Consider the following 22,593-nt stretch of genomic DNA (forward strand, 5'->3'; position numbering starts at 1 on the left):
TCAGAAATGAACTTCCTATAATGTGTGAGAAGGGGCAGCAAAGCCTCCTCACAGGGCAGTGCAAACGCTTTTGTTGCTGTTCATTTGTTTTGTTTTTTATTAAAGCCAGGGCCGAGTGATACTATATAAGTGAGTTCCACCGTCTTGGGTAAAAGAGCCATCTTCCACAGGCAAAGTAACTTAAGCAACAGACTTCCTTGATATAAGAGTGTGAGCAGGTAATCTTTATCTGCTTGGCAGGAATCTGCATTCAGCAGTAAAAGGCAGGACCCCTCCCTCCACCTCCCTACCCACCACCGCTGCTCAAAGAGTGTCTGGTCTGTCTTCTCTACTTCTATGGCTATACGCAAGGGCCTTCCAAGAAAAGTTAACCGTTCTTCTAGAGTACAAACAGGCAAAAATGATCACCAAAAAGCAGAAGATACTTCATTTCTGGAAGTAATGTAACTTGTCTAGCTCACAGAGCTCAATACAGTGTTTTAGACAGTACGGATGGCAAAGGTCTGCTTACACTTGCACTCCTTACAGCACTTGCCATCCACGTACGCTGGAGCCGATTTAGGCGGGCAGTCAGGAGCAGGGCAGACCAGAGTCTCGCACTGGATGGTCCCATTCTGAAAGGCAAACGAGCATTTAAAGGATGCCACACAGATCCAATGCCCCACAGAGGCTTTTCAATCCATTTCATAGATTTCAAACTCTTACCCGAAATGTCACCGCTCTCTTTAGCGATGCCCACAGTGTGGTGACTCACAGGAATTCGGGCTACATTTAACCACTGAGACTGGTTCCTATTTTTAACCAGCAACTGATCTTTACTAAGCAAATCCGCACCTTCTATAGTGAAGCAGAGAAGAGAAGGCCACAAGCCCACGGGGACGGTGAGCGGAAAGCTGGCCGGGAACACCTTGCTAGCTCCTGACTGCTCTCACACCAACCACGCATCTGGCTGCTCTGGCTTTCCTAGTCGGTGTATAAGCCTTGCCAAATCACATCCAGCATTTGGCTTCGGTAGATTTCTGGACCTCATTTGGGAAGGTTTCACTACAACTGTAAAATGTTATAATTTTATTATATTGTAATCTTGGGTAAACACCCGCATCACACAGAGATGTACATATGTGTATGCGTATACACAGACTATGCATGGACACACTCCCACCCAGATGTACATATATGTGTTCACACACAAAAAAGATGTCCACAGGTGTGCATGTGCACACACATAGGTGCACACTGACATGTGCATATGCACAGGGGTACACACAAATATGCACACATCCACACAGATGGCGGGCGTGCTTTGTTGCTCTCCTGAGCACTCTCTCCCTCTCTCTGTCTCTCTTTTGTCTGATTGTCTGTCTGTCTGTTCTCTCTCTCTCTCTCTCTCTCTCTTTCACACACACACACACACACTCACTCACATACAGATCACTTTGGATCCCTTTTATGTGTGTGATATTCTGCTTTTGAATCAACTGGATGAGTGTGGGGAACGCATGCCAAATGGGAGCTCAAACAGATCTATGGCTCCTTCACAGAACGCTAGCTTTCTAACAAGTGAGTTCATGCGGAATCTGAAAGTTTAAAACCAAACTTGACTTGAAGCTTTCTTTGAAGCATGGGTACAGTTTTGAAATAATAAGGCACTAAAAATAATTTATTCCTGAGGATTAAGAAAAGTCATATTTGTTTAAGCAGTGCAGTGTGTATTTTATGTTAGCCAACTATTAAAGACTATTTAAGATCCATTATTTATATTATTCTGTCTAGACACAATATTTAATTGCTCTATATAATTTGGTTTCTTTAGAATTCATTAATAAACACATGAGGGAGATTTCCCCAGAAATGCTAAGGGTTATAGGACAGACTCCCGGGGGACTCACCCTGCTAAGCTAATTTGAATTGCTAACTTCATGCATGCTCAGATAAGCTTCATAGCTTCCTCCCACCGTAATCACTGTTACAGCTGGAGAGTGTCTTTAATAAAGTAGCACACGGTTCTTCCGAAGTGACCAGGTTTGCTTGCATTTTAGTGTTGCATTTAGAGAAAGTAGGTCTTGAAATTTTCATGATGACATTGTCTTAATAAATATTTAACCAGCGGGGCCACCCGAGTCCCCTGTGACAGAGAATGGCAGGCATACCAAGCATGTGCAGTTCTTGCAGCCGTCTGTCCAGGACTCGAACTCCCGGTAGGTGGTTCCCTTCATGGTGCACGTCCGCTCACAGTAGCACTGATCGAGCCTGTTCATTCGTTGTTCAGCTCTAGACAACTGCGGCACAAAGACAGGGCTCACCGTTACAGCCACTAGGAAATGCACGGCGCTCTAGCAGGCGTCTGATATCACTATATAAACGGCAAGAACAATGGGCTGTGCCCGTCACCAGTCGCTACAAATATAGTAAGCCATCGTCAATCATAAATATATGAAGCCTGTAAAATTTTAAAGACGCCTTTCCCTACCCTTTACGTGTGAAGAGTTTACTTTTAAAACAAAAATCACAATTTATGAGACAGGAATTGAGGCTAATTCAAAATAACACCAGCCCAAGTACAGGTAAGAAATTTTCATTTTTAAAAAAAAGTGTCTAATTCCATTAATATGTTTACTCAAGTAAAAAATAATATTTAGTATTTACATCATAGAAATCCTTCCATACTATGCACAATTTAAAACTACTGAACTTGTTAGTGTGTTATGTTCTTCTGACTTACAGTGACGGAACCTACGACTTCAGCGTAACAGTTAAAAACTGTGCTGGCGCCATTTTTCTTGGCCAAATTCTGGTGTCCGCACACTTTACAGTGTATTTCTGACTCCCTATTTGCAGCGAAAGCTAAATAGAAATAAATAATTAAAACTGGGCAACGGTAGATCTTGCAGCAGTAAGGCAGCGTGTAACCAGGTAATCTGCTCCTTCCCTGATTTACTGAGCCATTCGTTATACAGATGGCCAGGGTTTAAATATTTATGCACCTTAATAAACATTATAACCTTTTTCCTTGAGCAAGGATTCCAATTCAGTCCCAAGAAATCGCAGATCGTCTGCTTTAACGACATCTCCAGCATGAAAATCTATGGGAGTCACGTGACTGTGGCACGGTCTCGGTGTGTTTGTGAGTCATTTTTACCTTGGCTGACGTCTTCGATAAAATGTCCTGCAGCTCCATGATTTTCTGCACAAGCCCGTGGAAGTCGTTGCATGTTGGACAGGCTGCAATTACAAACAGGACATTGATCAGGCTGCATTTATTAGGGCTCCATCTGATTGGGTTTGTGCTGACAGCCATTGCGTGTGAGTTCCAATCTCACACTGACATTCTGGACAAAAAGAAGCATAGGAACCATTCTCGTCACAACATACAGTGCAGGACAGACAGACTTACTTCGATTAAGATCCGGGCACTGAGCGATGAACCCCTGGGGCATGACAAGTAATTGCACATCTTGCATTATTCCCTGTGTATAAAAACATTGAAGAAGCGTTATTTCCATTTGCCTAAATTATGCTCAGTAGTCAAGTTCCTGAGGAAAAATGTTAAGGAACAGATCTCCCCAAACCCTTGGATTTAGAGCCTTCCTGGGCTTCCCAGCCCATGCCAGGGAAAGAGAATCATCAGGAAAAACAGAGAACTATCTAGGTGTTTTTCTCCTTGATAATACTTTTAAAGCTGTAAGATTAAATGTCAAGATTCAAGGATGTGGCCATCATCTTATTGTTTTGAGGAGTTATTTTTAGTTCGCCACTGAAGCAAGGCTTGAAAGTGACCTTTAAGCATCGACATGAAAATCACCGTGGGCTTTATCACCACATCCCTGAGACCAGTTTTGTACTAACAGTGATCAAAAGGGGAAAGGTGGGTAAACTGAGTCATGAAAGCAATGCCCACTTGAACGTGTCTCACTTTTTTTCCACTGGGATTTTTTAAAACTTGATCTCTTAATTCAGAAAAGATGGAGGATTTAGTGAGCAGGTATAGCAAGGCTTGGACTTAGAGCGCTCAGGAACACAGAGAGTTCAGAAGGAAGCCATTTAAATGCCAGCGGCAAATGACCCACTTTGCACAGAAGGCTTTGCACTAACTTGCCTCCTTAGTCACCATGCTGCTGGCTTGATGCACTCCAAGCACGGCCTTGCTTTGGCCAGTGACGGTAGAACAACCTCTCCTCACAGATCCCAACCATCCCTCTTTCCTGCCCTCCATCTCCTCTCTCATCCATCTCATGTACTTGTGTTATATTTAACTATATCTTCTTGAAAAATGCAAAGTCTAGTGGCAGGGGTACCTGTACCAATATGTTATCAAGAGAACAGTATCCCTGCAAAGATCTATGGCCCACACAGTGGTCTGTGTTCACACGTTTACTCTCATTGACAGCGTGGGTCGATGTGAGTGGAAACTTTTTTAGTACACAGGGTGGCGAATACTAAAATCTGTTCTTGATTCTGGAATACAGGAGTAGCTTGGGTGACAAATCTTATGGCTTTGCAGAAGACACATAGAGATCTGTCTGGTGTGTATGGCATGCACTGCGCATTCTAATGGACAATGTTCTTGGGCCACAGTAAAGATGGCAAGGCATCTAGCTATGCACATAATTGATGTGTGGGGACCGTGAGGCCACATCTGGGCTCCAAGACGGCCGCCATTAACTAGAAGAGAGATTTGAAACTCACAGTATGCATCTGTCATCCCTTGCCTGGGAAAGGCCATTGATTTTTAGGGTTTTAAAGAGTAGAATCGATTCCACACATCTGTCACCTGGTGGCGGCCTGGCTTTGGGCATGTTATTTCACCTCACTGGATAGGTTGATGCAGGTTTATAAGAAGGAAAAAGGACCCCCATCAACATTTTCAGAGTGAGGATTAAATGGAATAGTATAGTCTTGCCACCTGGTTCCCAAAGAACCGGTAATAGTAAGTTTTGGAGCTCTCACACTATGTACGTGGCTTAAAATTTTTGAATTGACTGGTGTCTCCTCACTCTTGAAGCCCATATGGTGGACATGCCTCTCATCATTCTTTAAAATCAATGGCCACAGCTCTGGGAAAATGCTCTCACAACAAGCAGAGGGCAAGCATTTCTGTGCCTTTACTGGTTCATTCTCGAGACTTCCAGAACTTCAGTTGGGACACCTTTTGATAGCTACAGGGAAGAGATTCTGAGCGCTTCTAAGGTTCCACTAGAGCTGCATTTTGACCACTTCCTGTTTTCAGGGATTGGTACACAAGGAAACCATATCTAATGCTTCTACCTAAGGTTATTAATGCCTCTGCAAAAGCATCACCAAAGGTGATATTTTAGTGGCAGAAATTCATTTCTGTGTTAACATTTAACTTCAGGAATGTCATATTGATCACTAATTGTAACCTGATGGTCATCTCTACAACACAGAAAGATCAAATGCAAATGGGGAGTGGCCTGTTTAAAACAATGACCTAAGAAACCCAAACAGAAAGCAAATGGAAATACATAAAAATAAAAACACACACACAGAGCTTTTGCTTCATGCCATGAAAAGTGAAATGAAGTGTTGCAAACTCATTAGAAAGGTTTTCCATGTCTACTTCATGCTCAGACTCTAGCCGAAAGATACCTTAAAATACCCGTGTGCGTTATTTCTCTGTCCCAACCAAAATGTGGTGCCCAGAGGCAAGTCTGTAGAAGGCATTTCCACCACTCGTTCATAGATCCTGAAACACAAGAGAGCAGAGAAAGGCTGTGAACGCACAGGGATCTCCTGGAGATGTCAAGAATCGTCTAACCCTTGAAAGGAGAAAGATTCACTCACTTGTTGCAGTCGATGTGTAAAATTAAGTGGGAGGCACTGAAGGCTAAGGAGAGCTTGTGCCACTTGGCATCAGCCAAAATATAAGGAAACACTTCCGTGTGCGGGCGGTGAGTTCCAGAGCGGTAATGCAGTCTGATCTCATTCCGGTGGCCGCTGCTTTCCAGTTCCAGGTACCTTCATAAGGAAGGGGCACACGGGACATGTCAAATGTACAGTTCAGTGATGGCTACGTTAGCCTCTTCTCCAGAGAGATGGAGCAGGCTTACAGCTTCTACGCCCCTACAAAGGATGACCAAACATTCCAAGTAGAAAGTACATTAGCAGGGGACTAGAACACATGTGATAAGAAGGGACACAGTGAGAGCACCGGGGGCTAAGTGGGGATGGGAAAACAGAAGGGGAAGGGGGGGCAGAAGGGAAGGAGTGTGTTGACTAAAACTAGGGCTACAGTAAGAAGGCTTATGAAGATGCACTAGCTTTAATCTAGTATATACATAATGTGCTATTCATATATATGCAATACATATGTGTGTGAGTTTATGCATACATGCATGTATGTATATAAAAACAGAACTGCCCCCATATTAGTGACCAATGTTGCTCTCGGAAGACATGATTTGTTGAGTGAAAGCTTCAGTGAGAAGTATAAGTTACCTTCCCACGAGTTCTTGGTCAGGGAGACACCATGATGCCATTGCTTTTGCTTGCCCACCATAAGGGGAGAGTAAGACCTTGGTGCTAAAGACACCACATAATGTTTTGGATTCAGAACACTGAGAAACCAGTGTTGAATAGGAAATCTCTTCACTATCTGGACTGCACCATACAGGAAAGTATACACAGGCTGCTGAGGAAGAAAAGACATCAACCACACCATCCAGCGCCGGACTCTGAATGCTGCAGTGCTCAGCGTCAGGCACGATGTGCCCACTGTGTGATGGTGACAGGGCTGTGGATGGGAGTATCCAACTGCTCTTGATTGGACTTGAGGGATGTGCCGCAGAGGTAATTCGTAATTAGTGCTGCTAACGTGGTCAGAAGACAAGACTGGAATTCGTAGGCCATAGGTGGGACCTATTGATGTTGGTTTACTAAATGAGTATGTTGTCAAACTGCTTTCTAAACGCATTTATGCTTGCATCCGTAGGTTTGTGTTATGTCCTCAGCCCTGGTCAGAGAAACTTCGTCATGATGGTGAGTAGTGGTTAATGAGGAGACGTGCAAAGTCCTGGAAACTGGGACTGGGACTGCTCAGCTATGGATAAGACAACTATACCAGCGCAGCCCTATAGGCTCAAGGAGAATCCCAGGGAAGGAAACAGAAAGGATGTGAGAACTACAGTAGGAGGGGGGCTGCTGTGAAAATCTGTCTTCTGGCCTTGGCGTGGCTGTGTGCACATGAACTCGAAGTAGTTATTCTTTCTTCACACAAGATTTGTGTGAGATCAAACCCATGAGAGATTTTATAATGTATCATAGAAGGAAGAAATCTCACGGTGTCCCAGCCTAGACAAAGAACTATTTAGGCAGCTAATGAATGTGGAGAGAGAGAATTTACCTCTGCTAAAGATGAGCTCCCTAATTGGTTGTTCAGTACAAAATTGTTTTTCCATCCTCAAATCATATACACACAAGCAACAAAAATGGACTCATAACGTTGTATGTTTATGTGCGTGCGTGCATGCGTGTGTGTGTGTGCGTGTGTGTGTGTGTGTGTGTGTGTTAGTTAAAGAGAAAGAAGACATCAATTTGAGAGGGGGCAAAAGGAAGGGTTAGAGGGAGGAGAAGGAAGGGGAAAGTGGTTAAAATTAAACTTTAAACTTGAAAGAATTCCAGCATGGCAGCAGGGGCTCCTGAGACCCGGCACCGAGCTGGAGAACTAGTGGGGGCTGGCGTTTGCCCCACACCATGAGCATATGGAAACACTGATTGGACTCTGGATAACAGCAAGTGAGTAAAGAAAACAGGAGGAAGTTTAGAGGGAGACATCATTGAGTGTCTTGTGTGGTGATTGACCGTGATGATGGATGGTAGACGTGATCACTGTGCATTGTATAATAAGAAAATTTTAAGAAATCAATAAAATTAAAAATCCAGTGAGAAGAAGGAAGAAGAGGGAAAAACACCAAATAAGTCATCCAGAAGCCAAGAACTAAAAACTACTTCGTATATTTAATTGATATATAATAACTTTATGAATTTGTGGCATGTCTATTTTACTAAATGTAAAAGGGGAATTAGAATAATTAGCATACCTCCACACCAAACATTTCTTATTTCTTTGTGGTGATGACATTCACAATCATTTCTTCTGATGGTTTTTAAACATGGAGTAAAGTATATATTCAATTTTCTTAGCCATTCATGGACACTTAAACTGATTCGGTATCTTGCAAACGTAAACACTGCTGCGAGAGTGCAGAAACCTTTCATACAGCAGCCCCTCCCCTGTGGGTTTGTACACAGTAATAAGGCGGGATGTTTTTAGGATACACATCTGGTTTTCCATAATGAATGCATTATTTTTCACATTGACCCTAGTCATGGTAGTCTGATCGCTTTTACTGATATTTGGTCAACAGCAAGGCAGAATGATTCAGAAATTTAAGAGACTACAGAATCTTAAATCTCTTTCCACTGTACTAACTGTGGCAATGGGAGAGTTAAAAATTCCTCTAAGCATCCATCTCCTTCCCTATTAAATGGAGAAAATCAAATCTTGTATGACTGTTAACAGAATTAAATTAAACATGATCAAATGTGTATACTTTGTGGTTCAGGATGAGGGGTTAAATAATCCACATATGCCTCCTTAATGATTTACGGTTCCTACTGTGTGGTCGTAACTCCTATTGCAACACCATGGAAACTTCACCCTGGACTGTGTCTTAAGTAGATGTGAGTGTTTGTACTGTAAGGTCCTTTAATAGGAAACTATCCAAGTAACGACACTACAGTTCCATCTATGGTATGGTAGCAGTCATTCGGATTGCTTGCCGTCCAGTGAGTAACACCTGACACTCTCCTTGGGTACTTTATTTTTTTCTCCATCTTTATTAACTTGGGTATTTCTTATTTACATTTCAATTATTATTCCCTTTCCCGGTTTCCAGGCCAACATCCCCCTAACCCTTCCACCTCCCCTTCTATATGGTTGTTCCCCTCCCCATCCTTCCCCCTTTACCACCCTCCCCCCAACAATCACGTCCACTGGGGGGTTCAGTCTTGGCAGGACCAAGGGCTTCCCCTTCCACTGGTGCTCTTACTAGGCTATTCATTGCTACCTCTGAGGTTGGAGCCCAGGGTCAGTCCATGTATAGTCTTTGGGTAGTGGCTTAGTCCCTGGAAGCTCTGGTTGGTTGGCATTGTTGTTCATATGGGGTCTCGAGTCCCTTCAACCTCTTTCAGTCCTTTCTCTGATTCCTTCAACGGGGGTCCCATTCTCAGTTCAGTGGTTTAATGATGGCATTCGCCTCTGTATTTGCTGTATTCTGGCTGTGTCTCTCAGGAGAGATCTACATCCGGTTCCTGTCGGCCTACACTTCTTTGCTTCATCCATCTTGTCTAGTTGGTGGCTGTATATGTATGGGCCACATGTGGGGCAGGCTCTGAATGGGTGTTCCTTCAGCCTCTGTTCTAAACTTTGCCTCCCTATTTCCTCCCAAGGGTATTCTTGTTCCCCTTTTAAAAGACCTCTCTAATAATATGCAAGCATGAAGAACCAAACATTCAAAAGCTAACGAGTGGCTAGTTTAATTATCTTTGCATACACCTTCATGGTGTGCACTGAAAATGTGACCTTGACAAGACAAGCAGTGCCGGAAGCGTAGAGATCTCCAATAACGAATGAGTGATGAAAACAACGTTTACTCTCATTTCCCAGTCAGTGAGAACGGGACTCTGCACGGCATTAAGATGGTCGAGCTCCAATAGGTGAAGACCATTGAGTGAGGTATCCAGGATCTGCGGCTGGATTACCAAGAGAAAGGGTCAGTAGGGACTGCAGTGAATTCGGGAATGAAGACCTGGCACTCAGTGATCTGGCTTTAGTAGCAATCTCTTCATCATATCACCCTGTGTAATAAACAGGAAAAGAGCCCCTGCGAAGGAGAGGAGATCTTTTACTAATAATGACGGACCGACGAGATGGTAAATCTAGGCTGTAGGGAGGGTAGGAGCCCTGCAGTGATGTGAGTAAAGTCCTGAGGGATGTGTGCTGCTGATGTGGGCACAGCCATGTCAAGAACTCCACAGCCTCAGGCTCATATGGATGGCAAGACCTTCCTTAGGGCCCAGAGCGAGTGTGCAAAAAAAAAAAAAAAACAAAACAAAAAAAAAAAGTTTTCCACAACTTTATCACAATACCCCATCCCCCATCAAAGGATATTTACAGCCTGAAGACGGCTCCTGTTGAGAAATTGTTTAGACCGAGATTGGCAAAAGCTGTCTCTTTGATCCAGCTGAATGCATATAAAGTCCCCTTATTTGTTTATCTGGATGCAATGCACCACCTCGTTTAGCTGTATTCAATAACTCCACCTCCTCAATGGTACATAGTAAATCCACTGAGCTTGTGGAGGACTAGGGAGGGGCTGTGGTTTCCGAATCAGAAATACCCAGACCACGCAACCTCGCCATAGCTTTCTGTCTGTCCACTCATCTGCCGTTCCTTCACTCACTCACCACCCCATCAGGTCCATCCATGACTCCTTGATGAGCACAGCGTAAGACCAGCATAAGCAGGGAACCTCGAAGTCGGCTCAGGACACCCCAGACCAAGCTCTCAGCACAAAGGAGATTTATCTGCCGCAGAGGGACAGATGCCATAGACGGGACATAAAGTCCATACAGGACAAAGACAGGAGATAGAGTATGGGGGAGAAGGAGAGGAGAACGAGGGAGAGGGAGGAAGGGATAGTTGTGGGGGTAGGGGACAGCAAAAGACTGTTTCTGAATAGAGAGGTGACAAATGGCAGCTTATGAAGGCAAAATGGGATCCCTTTATTAGCGTGAGACCTTTAATTTTGATTGGATACGTTAACTAGGTGGGCCAAAGTGGGCTCTGGATTGCTGGACTTCAGTACTTTGATAGATGGGCCTTCATAGTGAGGAGGAATTTGCTAAATAAGGGAACACTTCTCGGTGACTAGCTTTAGGAATGTAAGCTGATACCTTTTGTGGAGGCAGAGGGAATGGGAGAGAGCAGCAGGCCTGCCAGACCCTTGTTTGCCATGCTGGCTAGGGTCCCTTCACTGTCCCTTTGATCCTGGAGAATAGGGGATTCCATGGCATCCTGTGCACTTTAAAAACATCCAGTTGAGAAAGGTCTTGCAGGAAGACTGAGAGAACAGGTACACCAGAGCACTAACAGGAAGCAGGCTCACTGGAGGCACAGTGCAAGCCACAAACAAACAGGATGAAGGGTAGCAAGGATCATTCCCATCAAACATATGAAGAGGACGCAGAGGTGAGGTTGCAGTAGACAAGGAAAAGGTCAGGAGAGGGTAGCAAATGAGAATGCTGAAAGAAAATGCAATGATATGGAGACAAACATGGTCAAAGAACACAGCTCAGTAGTATAAAAAATGTCTCTATGGAGCCATGGCTATGTGTGATTAGGGTACAAAGGCAATGACTGCCGCTTGAGGGAAAGCCCTCTTGTTTGCCTCCACTGAGTCATGACTAGGGGCAAGCAAGAAGGGATTAGACAAGACATGGAAAGAATTGCTTCAGAGAGGTAAGGTCCCAGAAGGAAGAACACCGAGCACACTGATGTAAGTTCGGGAGGAGATACTGGGAAACACGAACTGCTCTGATGGTCTGAGAATACATATACGCAGGTATGCAAAAATATGGCTTATGAATTATTTAGGGGGCTCACAAATTTGAGGACGTGCTTTTGTGGACTCCACACTAAATGTGTATGCCTTATGGGAAGAAGAGGCGGGAGGCAAGGTAAACAAGCCAAATGCAAAACACGTGACATGCACACTTCTGTGGGTGCACACAGGCATGTCTACAGACAAACGTACATGTACATGCACACATGCATCCGTACACATAAATATGTATATACACACAACCCCCACAATCTTGTGATCTAAAATAACAGGTAAGAATTAACTTCTGAGAACAGGAGGAATGCTAACACAGATCTTAGTCAGGGTTATCACTGCTGTGACGAAACACCGTGACCAAAGCAGCTTCTTCATTATTGAAGGAAATGTCAGGACAGGAGCTCAAACAGAGCAGGAACCTGGGAAGGGGAGCTGCTGCAGAGGCCAAGGAGGGTGCTGCTTTACCGGCTTGCTCCTCAAGGCTTGCTCCCCGGCTTTCTTTCTTAGACAACCCACCACTACCAGCCCAGGAGCGGCATCACCCACAATGAGCTACAACAACTGCATATCAACCACCAACTTTAAAAATGCCCTACAGGCTTGCCTATAGCCCAACTACAAAGAGTTTCTCAATTGCAGCTTCTTCCTTTCAGAGGACTCTAGCTTGTGTCAAGTCGGTGTAAAACTATACGCATGCCACCAATGGTCTTCTTCGCTTGGTTTGGTTGTACACACCTTTAATCCTACTACTCTGGATATAGGAATAGGCAGATATCTGGGTTCAAGGCCAGTCTGATCTACTTATGAGTTCCTGAACAGGACGGCTGCATAGAGAGATCTTGCACCAAAACACAAACAAACAAAACTGGATTACTAACGGTCTCTTTGTTGAGAGAATATTGTAAGCATCACCCCTCAGTTAAAAAGAAAAGTTGATGGTCAATGAGCTGAGGCAGAAAGTAGGAGGTGGGACACTGGCAGGAAGAGAGGATTCTGGAAACAATAATTAACCAGTGAAGCTACAGATGAAGGGGCAGAAACAGAAAAGGTTAGGCAGAAAGATAGAGGGGGTAGGGAGGCAGGCCATTTAGCAACAGCCTAATAGAAGAGGGTAGAAAGCTTTGGAGTTCTTGGGAACAACTGGAGGAATTGTTTGTACATCACAGAGATGGTAAGAGGCTATAAGAGATTGAACCTGATCGCTCACACTGTTAATGATGCTACGCTGTACTTGCAGACAGGAACCTCGAATAGCAGCCCTCTGGGAGGCTCTACCCAGCAGGTAACTGAGATGGGTGCAATTACCCACAGACATATGTTGGACAAAGATCTGTGGAAGAGTTAGGGGAAGGATTGAAGGCCCTCAAGGAGATGGCAACCCCACAGGAAGACCAACAGTGTCAACAAACTTGGACTCCTGGGAGCTCCCAGACACTGAGGCACCAATCAAAGAGCATACAGGGGCTGGCTTCAGACACACATGTAGCCATCTAGCCTCAGAGGGAAAGGATGTATCTATTCCTGCTGAGATGCGCTAGGGTCCGGTGGACGGATGGGGGCAGGGCTACCCTCAGAGGCAAAAAGGAGAGGGAGGAGAGGAGGATTCTGAGAGAGGGTCTGGGAGCCGGGCAACATTTGGGATGTAAGGAAGTAAATTAAAGGAATACATAATGAGAGAGAAAGAGAGAGAGAGAGAGAGAGAGAGAGAGAGAGAGAGAGAGAGAGAGAGAGAGAGAGTGTGTCTGAAGTTAATTCTACGGATTTCTTATGCCAGGGAAAGTAGAAGGAATGGAAAACTATGGAAACATTAGAAAGGAAAAGCAGTAAGGATTTTTGTTTCAGAATTAATATGCAAGAAGGGTGATTGAGGAAAACCGTCACGGATTTTAGTCTGAGCACTGAAAAGAAAGTGGCTGCCCCTTAGAAATGGAACAGATTGGAGTGAGCTTGCCTAACGTGATGACCCCAGGTTCTGACCTGCACAGCTACATAACTCGGAGATCCACGGGAAGACAGAGGAGCTCGCTGGATATGTAAGTCTGGATGCAGCGACACCGGAAAGCCAGAAAAGAAACTGTGAAGCCTTTGAAAGGGACTGGGTTTAAAGTCAATTAGCAGGATGAATTCCGCTACGGAAAGGCTAAAAAGTCAGGGGTGAATTCCGCTACGGAAAGGCTAAAAGTCAGGGGTGAGAGCCATAAAGCCACAGGAGAGGGAGTCGTCAGCCTAGTGAAGTGCTGCCCAGAGGAGGACATTGCTGACTTCCCCTGAGGCAGGAGAGCTGTGCCTGACTGGAATGAACCTAGCAAAAAGCAAGAGGGGCACGCGGTGGGCAGCTAAGGGAGAAGAATGTGATGTCAACAGGGATGTATTTTTTGTAGTTGTCATTGTTGATTTGAAAAAATACACAAGAAAAGAAACCAAACGAAATCGCTAGAATGCGTGTATAGAGCTGAAGTACGGAGCACTGTCCTTGAAACAGGAAAGGATACAGCTGCAGTGCAGGCCCGTGAGAGGGTCATGGGCAGGAAACAAAAATAAAACCTCCAGGAAGAAGAAAAGACGCATGTGGCTACAGTAAGCAGCGGGAGCGGCTTGGGTGACTCTCTTGATTTATTTTAGGATGCATTTCCTCGTCTGAGCGAGGACATATGGGTTAGCAGTGCGGGGTGAAGTTGTGAGACTTAGCCTAGGCTGAGAGCGCAAACGGACTACGGCGCAGAGCATTAAGGGTGTATTTGCAAGCAGTCAGATGGGCTTTAGGATCAGTAAGTCTGGGTCAGCCACAGGAGGATAACCGAGACGGGAGAGACGGGAGAGACGGGAGAGACGGGGAGACAGGGGGAGACGGGGGAGGGGAGACGGGAGACGGGAGACGGGGGAGACGGGGAGACGGGAGACGGGGAGACGGGGAGAGGGGAGACGGGGGAGACGGGGAGACGGGTCGATGGATCGGGAATGGGCAAGCAAGTATTAAATTCAGTTAGTTTCTTGAGCACATGCGAGTGGGTGAAGTAGATTCTGGGTCCTAAGAAAGTTCAGGGAGTTCCGCTGCTGAGATCGCCACTGCCTTCATAATCTACGAAAGCATCCCACGTTCTCACTTACCCACACCAGTCACTCTCAGTGGCTCTCACACAAATCACTAGATCCGATCGCTCGCCCCTCTAGATCCGATCGCTTGCCCCACTACCTCGTTTTGCTTACTCAGAAGAGTTTTGCTGATGATCATTGCAGGTGTGTTGCTTGAAAGGCAGTTTTAGAAATCACACAGGCTGCATTTGGAACTTTTATGTTCATGTTCGTAAGTACTCTTCGGTATTCTTCTTTCTAATATATTTCTGGAATTCGTCTCAGAGCATTTCAGTGAAAATGTTAGTATCATTACTCATACTGGATACATAAATGTGAGTTCCTTAAAGGTCTGAGTAAAAGATCCGAATAGCTCACACTGAAAGACAGTGAAGTGAGGACCAGATGGCTTCGGGTTTAAATACTGACAATTTCCCCCCTCTCCACCATCCCTCCTCACTTCCTTTATTATCTGGTACAGCAGTTCTCAGCCTTCCTAACGCCTGGACACTTCAACACAGTTCGTTCCCCAACTGTTATGAATCACAGTGTAAATACTGGTGTTGTCCATTGGTCCTAGGGGACCCTTGTGAAAGGGTCATTTGACCCCAAAAAGGGTCAGAACCCACAAGTTGAGAACCATTACATTAGTCAGTATTTTAATTATGTCTTCATAGAAAGTCATTTATTACATCCAGATTTTCTGAGTTAATAGCAGAAGTTTATATGCCAGTATTATTTATATTTTTAATTGTTTACGTTGTCTATATTTGGATTAATTAGTAGCTTTCAGCTAATTAATTGAAGACTGTGCAGCTGACATTTCCCGGCCACTCTAGCAGGCTGGTGGCCACAACTGCAAAGTGAGACAGCCTAGTGAATACTTTTTGTAGCATATGCACTCTGTCTGTTCTGTTCCAGAGTCTCGCCTAATTCACTTACTATACTCAAGTTTGTTTTCCTGTCTCCTTAACTCAATGTTAGTGGGTCCAATTCTTCTAAATTTTCCATTATATCTGTCTACATTTTTTCCAAACAATCTCTTCAAATTTCTGTTATGTCAGTTTCTCCAATATGCTTGTCCAAAGAGCTTCTCTTCCACTGTTCCTCTGTGTTGTAGTTTTAGACTTGATTTTATTGATTTTGCTCTGATTTTATTTATTCATTTCCTTTGTTAATTTTGGTTATGATATGTCCCTATTATTATTAGGAGATATTATATATATACATATATGCATGTAATATAAAGTTTGTTACATTTTTATGTGGGCATTCATTCCTAAAACACATCTTAATATTTCTTTCACTATTATCTCAAATGTTTTGATATTCTGTTTTTTCATTTTCAGTTTTTAAGGATATTTAAAACTTTTCCTTCTGATTTGGAAGAGACTTGCTGCTTATTTAAATGTTGTTTTCATATATCTATAAACTGTCTAAAACTTGCCACTTCATTCCACTGTAATGAGAATATTGTGGATATAATTTCCATTTTTCAGTTTATTAAGAGTTATTTTACGTCATAGAATACACTCTTTTCTAGAGAAAATTCCATGTGCTAGTCAAAGAACGCATTCTGCAGCCACTGAATGGAATGGTCTACAGATAACTGAAGCTCTTTGGTCTATAAATGGTACTTTAACCATCACATCTATTGATGTTTCTGTCCCTGTGATCCATCCAATAGCAAAAATGCGGAATCTGAATCCTCACTATTGTTGATTTGAAGCCTATTTTTCCCTTTGTGTCTAATAGTGTTCTGTGTAATTGGTAGCTCCAACATTAGGACAAAAACGTTTACAATTGTTATATTTTCCTGATGCTATCTTTTCTTGATTCTAACTGCATGTTTCTTCATATCATACAGCTGCTTTCTGTGTCTCTTTTATATCTTTTGTATTAACATCGTTTTACCAGACACGAATGTATCTACACTTGCTCATTCAGATTCTATTGGGTCGGAATGTTCTTTTCACCCTTCAACCTGTGTGTGCATCTCTTCTGATGACATGGATTCTTGTAGGGAGCATATTGTTGGGTCTTTCCGCTTCGAATTCATATATACAGCCTGTACCTTTCAGCTGGAGAGTTAAACCATCTCCATTTAGTTACCATTCAAAGGCATGACCTTCCGTCTGCCATGCTGAGTCTTCTTGTCCAGCTACTCTCCCCAGGTTTTGCTCCTTCCGCCATATCATCTTCGTGTGTGATAGCATTGACGGTGTTGGGTTGTTTTCCTCGTCTAGTGGGATTTATACATTCATAAGTTGTCAAAATGTTACTTCAGTTTCTTCACCTTCTTGGCATGGGGATCTCTCGAGCATCCTTTGTATGGCTGCCCCACTGATCACAATTTTTCCTAGGAAAATCATCACTTCTTTAATTTTGAAGGGAAGCCTTGCTGGAAATAGAAACCTGAGCTGGTGGTTAATTTCGTTCAGGATTTGAGAACCATCATTCCTGCCCTTGAGGGTTACCTGCTAGAAAAGCATCTCTTAGTCAAGGAGGTCTGTCCTTAAATGGGACAGTGGTTTGTCTAGTGAAGATTTTGAAACGTCTTTGTCTCATACTTTCAACGGTTTGAGTGTAGAGTAACAAGTCAAGACCGTCTTCTTATCCTGTCTACTGACCCTGTACCTGATGCCCAGCCCTCTGCCAAGACTACGGACATTTTCTGCTGATTTCATTTAGCATTTCTTTTGTTACCTTGCTATTTATTTCTTCCCTTTGGACATGCTGATGCTAAAGGCATTTGCCAATGGCATCCCAAAGGCTTTGGATGCTCTGCCCATTATTTTTTTCTTTATTTCTTTATGAAAGAGATATCTTGAAAAACCTTTGAGCTCTGATATTCTTTCTCTTCTTTGATATAAACTATCCTTGAAGCTCCCAGATGAATTTTTAACCTGTCTTCCTGAGCTCTTCATTTCTAAAATTTCTATCTCCTGTGCTGGGGCTGTAGCTCACAGATATGCCTTTCCCCAGCAGACACAAGGCCTTAGGATTAATCCACCGTACTGACAAACAACAATGAAATCATGGTGTTTTGAAGTCTGTTACTGGAAGTTAGGCTGTTGGGGTATAGGCACATCACATTTTTTCTTATTTGCTGTGTTCCTGTGTTAAGACTGCATATCTCATTCTGTCATATCTTAATCACATCAGCTATTGAATTGCATTTCCTAAGGAACCATCTCTTGGTTCTCTTGGCTCAGTTAAATAAATCATTATTATCTACATATTCAGAGTGATACTCCTCTTATGAACACCTTGTATTAGGGAAACTGATGTCATTTTATAAGTTTAAAACCTGAGAAAGACATTAAAAGAGAGGAAAATTAAAAATTAACTTTTTATAAAACTAGTTATATCAAGTCTAAACAATGACAGGAGATACAATCTATTTATACATAAAGAAAATAGCCAAATGGGATTAAACTATAAAACTAAGGCTACTTTTATATTTCAAAGTCATTCAGTATAATTCATCAGACACAACGTGAGAAAAATTGATTTTAATCAGCAGAAATGCATTTGACAAAATCTAAATCCATTGATTTATCTGTAAAGGTCTTTTCTATGGGATGAAGAACACACGACAAGCAAAGGAGTGTCCATAACTGGATCATCTACACAGTGCTGGAGTGTCAAACGCTATTCCCACAGGTCATGGGAAGATGACGTCAAAAGGCTCATTTCCAGTCCATTCCAAATTAGAGTTCTTAGTGACTACTAAAAGTACTGGCTGTCCCTGCCTTGTGCCTGCTCTGGGACCCAGATCCTGCTGGGTTGCCTCTCCCAGCCTTGAGACCAGGGTTTGTGTCTGGTTTTATTGTATCCTCTTGTACTGTGTTCTCTTGTTGTCCCTGAGAGGCCTGCTCTTTTTATGGGGGGAGGGGAGAGAAAGGAGAGGCAGTGGATTTGGGGGAGGGGAATGAGAAGGGGAGATCTGGAGGTGTGGGGAGAAGAGAAGCTGTGGTCAGGATGTACTGTATGAGAAAATACATTTTTTTTTTAAAAAAAGAATTTTAAAGGAAGAAATACCACCATCTCCTTGGTACTTGCTAACTTAGAAAATACAATTCTACAAGTAAACTGCTAGAATTAGTAAATGAGTTAGCAAGAATGCTTATTAAATATTAATATGAAAACTCAGTTTTAATAAGTAAAGACAAAATGAAATCCTAAACAATGCAAATTATGATAATATCAGAACAGAATTTCCAAGAATAAATGAACACCTAAAATGTGAAATGACTTTATTTTAAAAACTTTAAAATATTACTGAAAGGAATCAAGAGATTTCTTCTCTAAGTATACAATGATCACCCCAATCTTTGTATTGATTTCATAAGATTCCAATCAAAATCCAAACTGATTCTAGAATTTCAGTAATGTGAATATATATGGAAACAATAACACAATTTATAGGATTGTCACATGAAAATTATTATATTTAATATATTAATTGAAATTATGTGACATGGACTCATGCATGACTTCTAAAAGCATAGTAATTAAACTGAATGGTGATTTTAGAAATGTGTGACTGTCGATAACCTAATTAGAAGGGAGAAACAATGTTTCTTTTAGACACACCCTCTTCTGTAATAAACTTGATCTTGTAATTCCTCAGCTTTTGGAAATGGCTTGTGGGAAGATGTGAACGAGTTAGAATTTGGCATTTAAAAGCCCTCACATGCTGTCAGCAGAGCACACTGGGACATTCTGATGGGACCTGGGAAGTTGAAAACAGAGAGAAGGTTGACTCATGATTTTCAGGGGAGAATAAGGACTCTGTCCACACTTGGGGTGGGGCCGTTCCTGTGCTTTACTTGGAGAAGAACTGGTTTCACGCTGTCTCCATTCCTGAGTACCTGAGGGAAGTTGAATCTGAAACTGAGAGACTTCCAGGAGGTCGGATTCCCCATGGTCAGTACTCAGAAACTCTTGCTGCTGCCACCTCTCTTCGGTGATGAACTGGGGCCCTGAACTAGGAGCCAAAGAAGAAATTCCTTCATGAAGCTAGTGTTTTAACTGGGCAACTAGTAATGGTGTTTAAGGCAAGCAGGGTGTCTCTTGAGGTATGCCAACTGGAGAAAGTGACATCTTCATCTTCTTCCCTAACTCTTGTATATTACTATCCCTTCACAATGAACGTCATTAGTTCAGAAATGGTCATAGTTCCTTCCATGAACTGAGGATGGACACACTGCACAAGGAAATTGGGGGATGGCTTACCTGCATCCATGGAAACACTGCTGTCATTATTTCTGAAATTCCAAGGATATACCTTTATGTTCTGATCTAATCTTCAAATACTTATGACTGTGAGAAATGTATCGATAGCATTTTATTTTGCTTGAGAAACAAAAATCCTATCCACACGTTCATTTTGAATAGTGGCATGAAATAGGATACATTTTCCCTAACGGCTGTGACTCTGCAGACAGGAAGTGGCGTGAAGTGCTGTAATATGTGTTTCTGCTCAAGCTGGATTTTAGAACCACTTACTAGAGCCTCACAACCTGGCCACCTCTCTATGCCAGCATCTAGAAATAGATGTAGAGGGGCAGATTCATGGCCTATAAGGAAATGGCCATTGAGGAATGACTAAATTAATTCTTTAGTCATTGTCTTAGGGTTTTACTGCTGGGAGCAGATACCATGACCAAGGCAAGTCTTATAAAGGACAACATTTAATTGGGGCTGGCTTACAGGTTCAGAGGTTCAGTCCAGTATCATCAAGGTGGGAACATGGCAGCATCCAGGCAGGCATGGTGCAGGCGGACTGAGAGTTCTATGTCTTCATCCGAATGCTGCTATAAGGAGACTGACTTTCGGGCAGCTAGGATGAGTCTTAAAGCCCATGCCCACAGTGAAACTTCTATTCCAACAAGGTCACACCGTCTAATAGTGCCACTCTATTGGGCTAAGGATATTCAAACCACCACAGTCATAATGATACATTATGTACTTGTTACTCTAAAGTGTAGTGTGTGTGTGTGTGTGTGTGTGTGTGTGTGTGTGTGTGTGTGTACACAAGAGTGGTGCACATGTTGCACAGATACACAACGTCCCAGGATGTTTGCATAGAGATCAGATATGGCTCTGGGTGCATTTCTCTTCAGCTCTGTTGCTTACATTTGGAGACAGAGTCTCCCACTGAACTTCTTGCTCACCCTTCCACCAGCAAGCTCCCGGAATTACCTCATCTCTGCTCCTAGTGATGGAGTTATGGGTGTGTGTCAGTGCAGATGACTTTTTCATGAGTATTGTAGATCTGAACTTAGGTATGTATGCTTCTGTCACAAGCACTTTCCCGCTGAGCCATATCTCCACTCTGCTAACAGGCTACTTGACTTTTTCTGGATTTGGATACCCTGAGTTTCCCCCAGTAGGAGCTTCCCATCCTCATCTTCACCTACCAACTAGCTGATGCTCGAGTGCTCTGGAGACATCTGCCTCAAGTGACTAAGGCACTGGACACACCCGGAGTCCATGTGCCATGCTCTCTGGACTCAAACTTCCCTACAGTTCACTTTCCTAAGAGTCTACAGCAATCTGTTAGGTTACTCCACATGGGTAGTTAGGAGTCCCCCAGCAGCTTTGCAGGAACCACATCCTGAAACTCTAGTGGATAAGAACCTCCACGACACAGGAAGGCTCCACAGGCATCCTGAGAGAATTTGGAAAGGGACAGCCACTGGGGGTGGGGAAAGACCCAGTCAGCGCTGTAGCACTGCCTTCTGAGGTGCTCCAGGGGCCACCATCAACCCCTACTGCTCAGGCTGAAAGAGTCAGAACAAAAGGCAGCAGATATCCTAGGCAGCAGATATCCTAGGCAGCAGATACCCTAGGCAGCAGATACCCTAGGCTGGTTACTACAGGAGTTCTTGCTGCTGCTGCTGCTGCTGCTGCTGCTGCTGCTGCTGCTGCTGCTGCTGGTGGAACCTGTGAATTTCCAAGCAATTGAAACGGGCAGGGGCATTCTCAGTTATGGAAAAGAAAACCAACCTGGCCCTAGGTTCTACCTGGCATAAAAATGCCCAAAAAAAGGAAGAAGAGAAAAAGAAAAACAAAAAAAGAAAAAAAGAAAAGAAAACTCATTTTCAAGTTTTGACCAAGCATGTTTTTGTGGGTAAGTAATTAAAAAAATTAAGTGCAAAATATCTAAATATCTTCCCTACCATGTAGAGCATACTAATAATTGCACTGAATTAAATAAGTCGCATAGTTCTACAGGAGAAAAATGCATTCCTAATGACGTCAGGAGCAACAGAAGGCTAAAGTGTTCAGCCTGTTGTGGGAGGGGAGAGGTCGGGTCCCTCCTCTGAAGCAGGCTGGGGACAAGCTGTTGAGTGAGTGGGAGGAGGGGCAGTGATCCTGCAGCCAGGCAGAAGCTGATTCTAGTACTCACTGTGACTTCACAACTGAGACTCCACCTCCCCAGGGAAGCGTCCCTATCTGTGAAGCAAGGATAGAGACTGCCCACTGCTAAGCCGGGCGAGCATTAGATGACATTAATTCCCGTTAAGGTGTTTACAGAATTGTCTGACACAGGAGAAGCCTAATAAAGTTAGGCCTTATCCTGCAGAGAAATCTCTGATGCCCTTAAGAACCCTGCAGCCGGGGTTGGGGATTTAGCTCAGTGGTAGAGTGCTTGCCTAGGAAGCGCAAGGCCCTGGGTTCGGTCCCCAGCTCCGAAAAAAAAAGAACCAAAAAAAAAAAAAATATTAAAAAAAAAAAAAAAAAAAAAAGAACCCTGCAGCCACCACAAAGCCTGATATCAGCAGATGCTCCTTGGCTCTCAGCCGTTTATCTACCAAATCCGGGTTACCCACTGTAACACACTAACACGGCAGGTACTACATCAGGCCAA

At 43.4% G+C, this 22,593-nt stretch overlaps 1 protein-coding gene across 1 annotated transcript in view; it reads right to left on the reverse strand.

Moving 5' to 3' along the window:
* Nucleotides 1–22,593, reverse strand: part of Nell2 (neural EGFL like 2) — a 307,008-nt gene that overhangs the window by 207,886 nt on the left and 76,529 nt on the right. The window contains exons 5-10 of the mRNA XM_032885482.1: nt 5,803–5,976; nt 5,608–5,704; nt 3,395–3,467; nt 3,140–3,222; nt 2,151–2,279; nt 512–614 (exon numbers count right to left, since the gene is read on the reverse strand). Coding sequence (XP_032741373.1) covers nt 512–614; nt 2,151–2,279; nt 3,140–3,222; nt 3,395–3,467; nt 5,608–5,704; nt 5,803–5,976 — 659 coding nt within the window. The remainder of the gene's footprint in view (nt 1–511; nt 615–2,150; nt 2,280–3,139; nt 3,223–3,394; nt 3,468–5,607; nt 5,705–5,802; nt 5,977–22,593) is intronic.

The sequence above is a fragment of the Rattus rattus genome, chromosome 1 (assembly GCF_011064425.1).
Source record: "Rattus rattus isolate New Zealand chromosome 1, Rrattus_CSIRO_v1, whole genome shotgun sequence".
NCBI classification, from domain to species: Eukaryota; Metazoa; Chordata; class Mammalia; order Rodentia; family Muridae; genus Rattus; species Rattus rattus.